The sequence below is a fragment of the Gymnogyps californianus genome, unplaced genomic scaffold (genome assembly GCF_018139145.2).
Source record: "Gymnogyps californianus isolate 813 unplaced genomic scaffold, ASM1813914v2 HiC_scaffold_47, whole genome shotgun sequence".
Classification (NCBI taxonomy): domain Eukaryota; kingdom Metazoa; phylum Chordata; class Aves; order Accipitriformes; family Cathartidae; genus Gymnogyps; species Gymnogyps californianus.
The window spans coordinates 206,385-210,776 of NW_026114367.1; the positions used below are offsets into that span (position 1 = coordinate 206,385).

The following is a 4,392-nucleotide window of genomic DNA, read 5'->3' on the forward strand; positions in this document are numbered from 1 at the left end:
GAGAGCTTTGGTCTCTCACTTCCCCCTAACGTTAAGACCATGACGCAGACCTCCTGGAAAAGCATCAAAAGATACAAAGCACAAGCTGAGAATTCGACGTTATCAACTCTCCAGCTCAGGTCGGGGGATCTCCCATTGCTGGCGACTGCGGGCGCAGCAACTGGCAGTTACAACTGCTTCACAACATTTATTCACACCTGGAGTAAGGCCGTTTTGGGATGGTTTGTTAAACAAGGTAGGAATCTGGAGGGTTGACCCTGGCCAGCAGCTAACCCCCACCAGCTGCTCGCTCACTCCGTTCCTCTCCGCAGTGGGATGCGGGAGAGAACTGGAAGGGCAAAAGCAAGAGAAACGCGAGGGTCGAGAGAAAGACAGCTTAACAAGTGCAGCTGTGCCAGCTGCGTCCCCTGCCAACCTCCTGCCCAGCCCCAGCCAGCTCGCTGGGGCGGCAGAGTGAGCAACAGAGAGGACCTTGGTGCTGTGCAAGCACTGCTCAGCAATAGCTAAACATCGGTGTGCTATCAACACTCGAGACAGCACCGTGCAGGCTGCGATGAAAAACAATCCCCTGTATCCCAGCCAGGCCCAGTACAGAAAGCCTGCTGTGCCCGCTCACGCTTCTTATTCCTATGAGAAACCCATGAGAAATGGGGCATTTGACTTCTCGGGGAGAAGTCTGAAAACGCTCCCGATCTCTGGCTGGCATCTAGCTTTACTTGCGTGACCTCGAAAGTACACACAAGTCGGCACAGTTTCTTCTGCACCGTGGGAAAGGCCTCTCTTGCCTCTGTTTCCAAGGACAAACTCCCCAAAGCGGCACCACAGAGGTATTCCGAAACCTCGCTAACTGAGAGCCCCCAGCAGCAAATTCTGCTGACTAACACCCGGCCCAGCTCGCCCTCCCCAGGAGGAAGAACGTAGATTAAGGGACATCTGGAAAGTAAGGCACGAGATCGAAATTCCAGGCGTTCAAATGCACATCCATATTATGATGTGAGCCCAACAGCATAAGAACATAAGGCTGCTAGATTAAACGCAAAAAGCACATCGCTTTTTCCCTCATTGCACGTTTCCGCCGTGCAGACCTCATGAAGGTCTGGCCCTGCGAGCTGGGCATCCCCTGCTCCCGATCAGCCGTATGATGCAACAGCACATATGACAGGCGCCAGGAGCCTCTATGATGTCACAGTGCGTCTCCATGACGAGCCAAGGCCTCTCCCCAAGGCCGCCTGGCAGCTGACACCACAGCCTCTCCTGCCCGATCGCTGCCTGCCCTCACTCTCGCCGCGCTCTGTGACCGAGAGCTGCAGCAGCCGACTAGCTCATCCGCACCCAGTCCGACGGCCAAGGCTGAGAAAGCTGAAGCGTTGCTGCTCCTCCCGGGGAGGTTTCACACCGGGCCTCTGCCAGGGAAGGCCCTCAGCAACTCTCCTGCTCTTGCCGTAGGCTTTGTAGCCCCCTCCAACATGGACGGAGCCTGGGTGGGCACCTGGAGACCTCATCGCCCACGCGGCCCCATCATGGCCCAGTTCACCAGCCCGGGACCCAAGTACGCAATCCCCGGGACAACAGGTAAAGCCACCGTCGCCAGGGGGGTGCACCACTTCCACTGCCTCCAGGGGACAAGCAGCCACAGCTCCATTCCCCTTTGCTCCAAGCCTCCCTGCTCTCAGCTGCAGCAAGGACACAGGCCTGCCAGAGGAAGGCTCCGGCTGCTCCTGGGAGAGCCCCGGCAAAGAGCTGCCTGCCTCCGCTGAGCACAGAGGTGGCCTTAGCGGCGCCTTAACCCTGACTGCGCAGGAGGAAGCTTGTTCTGCATCTTTGCTCCAAACTTGTTGCTCCCACCTCACCCTTTTCTTCCTCTCCTCTTCCTTTTTTTCTTCTCCTCCTCTTCTTTTTTTCCTTCTCCTCCTCCTTCTCTTCTTCTCCTCCTCCTTTTTCATCTCCTCCGCTTCTTCTCCTTCACTTTCTTCTTCTCCTCCTCCGTAATAGCAGGGAAGTTTCAATTTCTTTCCCATCGGGGCTCCAGCAAAGCAAAACGTCCCAGAGGCCACCTTGACATTTGCTTTTTAAGTTAGCTTAGCAAGTGTTTGGGGGTTTAATACTTGCTAAGAATAGCATTTTGGTGATATGCTGATTCATTGCACAGTGCCTACATCGTTCTGGCTGGAAGGTAGTGTCCCATTGTATTGGCCTGCTGGTGTCCTTCTTGGAGGAAGAAATCACGCAGGAGGGGAACTTCTTGAGGCAGGCCACTCCAACTACTCCACTCAGAACCTAGCTTGAAATAGGGAGTTGCAGGCAGGTGTCCTTTCACAGGCTTTTCTTCCTAGGTTACCTGGCTCACAACCCCACCAAAACCAAAGCCCCTGCCTACACATGTCAAGGGCCGAAACCTCCCGTCGCAGACAGCTGCTCTCCGGGTCCTCGGTACTACGTCCAGCCCTCCATCACCAGGAACGGGAAGTACGTGGCTCCAGCACAGCCCATGTGCGGCCTTCCCAAGATAAAGAGCGAGATCACCCCGGGACCAAGTGAGTACCATTTCTCCAGCACTTCTTCCAGGCAAGACAAGCACGCCTTCCTTTTGCCCTGTGCTACCGGGGTACAAAACCATCCGCTCCCGCCCTCAAGGAGCTTCAGAGCTTTCCAGACAGAAAGCAAACAAGGCTGAGCACCTCCTCCTCACCTTTCCTCTCTGGCTTGAGGAAAAGAGCCCAGCTTCACTGCTTTTCTCCGCTTCTCCTCTGCCCTAGGCGACTACTCCACCGACAAGGCCAACAAACACCTCTACAAATGCGCGCCGGCGCAGTCCATGGCCTTCCGGCACAAGGCCGTCAAAACCGGCCAACCTCCAGGTAAGGGAACGCGGGGACAAACACACACTTGCAGCCTGCGTGTCCTCCAGGGAAAACCTGCTGGACAGATGTGTGTGGAGCAGATTTGTCGGTTGTGGAGCTGCCGGGCAATAGAAGACGGAGGCATTGGGAGGAGGGGCAAGACATCCTTCCTGCTCCTCGCAGCAGGCTTGGCAAGCTGCTGCTCTCCCCCCCAGGCACTGCTCCTCTCCCCGCAGGACTCACACACGCTCTCTTCCCATTCCCCTTCCAGGTCCTGGCACCTACACCCTGCCTAGGCTGGTGGGACCCAACACAGCCTACACCCACGCCAGCCCGTGCTACTCCATGAAAGGGAAGAGTAAGCACAATGGCTTTGCTGAAGACCTCTCCAAGGTGAGCTACGCTTCTCTGCTCTCTCGCGTCGGCAACTGAAGCTCAGCTGCTCTCCTCAGGGCAGAAGGGCTCCAACGCCTGCTGCAGCCTCTCTTGACGCACACTTCCCTGCACCAGAGGTAAAAGCCAAGAAGCCCCGGCTCCCCTGGCTCTCCTGCTCTAGGCAGCGACACTGACACCTGCAGTCCCTCGCTTTCCAACACTAACAGTTTTGGTGGGGCAAAGCTCATGGGCACTAATGGGAATCTCCCTCCTCCTCGGGGAAATCTGCCTCTCTGCAGGGCAACAGGAGGTGCCCTTGTTCCAATCGCTCCCTGCCTCTCACACCACTTCTCTGGCCAGCCAGCTCAACTAGCGCTGCCCGCGTGGGCACCCGGCAAGAATCAACACTTGCCTTTTGTACCCAACAACCTGCCTGCCTCTCTTCCAGACGCCAGGTCCTGCTGCATTCCCCAAGGTGGAACTGGACGTCTACAAAAAGAGGGCTCCCATGTACACGATGGGAACCAAAAGCAGACTTGGAGGAGACAAAACAGTGAAGCCGGGGCCGGCAGACTACTGCCCGGGAAAGGTAAGGCAGCCTGCCCGCCTCTCCTCCTCTGCTTTGCAACAACCAGCCCTTAAGCATCTCCCCCTTCCGATGGGGCTTCTGAGAACTCAAGACCACCCTAGCTAAAAGTGCCCAGGCATGCACACAGCAACGCACAACAAACGGCAAATGCACGTACATCAACTCGTTATGCCAGACAGCCTCACTGAAGTACAAGTCGTCTTGAGAAGAGGCCACCACGGTCACCCTTTTTTTCTTCTCCCTTTTCCCCTTCCAGGTGACGCTGATCAAGCCCCAGGCACCCGCTCCCACTTTTGGACTCCGACATTCCCTCTACACAACTCCTCTAATTTCTCCGCTATGAGTCTAATAAAACAACATATCGCCAAAGATCTGGTCTGTTCACCTTCAGCTGCGGGGAGAGGGGGTGTGCGGGAGTGAGGACGATCGGCTCTCTCCATCTCATGTCTAGGCCTCAGCCAAAACATTGCAAGATGAGGACGAGGGGAGAGCACCGAGATCAACAGTGTAAGCGAGGCAGAGCACTGACATGAAGTGCTTCACGTTTATATGAAGCCATTCATGGAGTTTTGTCGCTTTTGGAGGCAG

At 56.1% G+C, this 4,392-nt stretch overlaps 1 protein-coding gene across 1 annotated transcript; it reads left to right on the forward strand.

Annotated features, from left to right (window-relative positions):
• The first annotated feature begins 1,455 nt into the window (after positions 1-1,455).
• Positions 1,456-4,147, forward strand: LOC127028885 (outer dense fiber protein 3-like). Its single transcript, XM_050914538.1, has 6 exons — positions 1,456-1,572; positions 2,334-2,534; positions 2,757-2,858; positions 3,112-3,233; positions 3,664-3,804; positions 4,061-4,147. Exons 1-6 carry the CDS (start codon positions 1,467-1,469, stop codon positions 4,145-4,147), a joined length of 759 nt encoding a protein of 252 aa, XP_050770495.1. The 5' UTR covers positions 1,456-1,466.
• Positions 4,148-4,392: the final 245 nt, after the last annotated feature.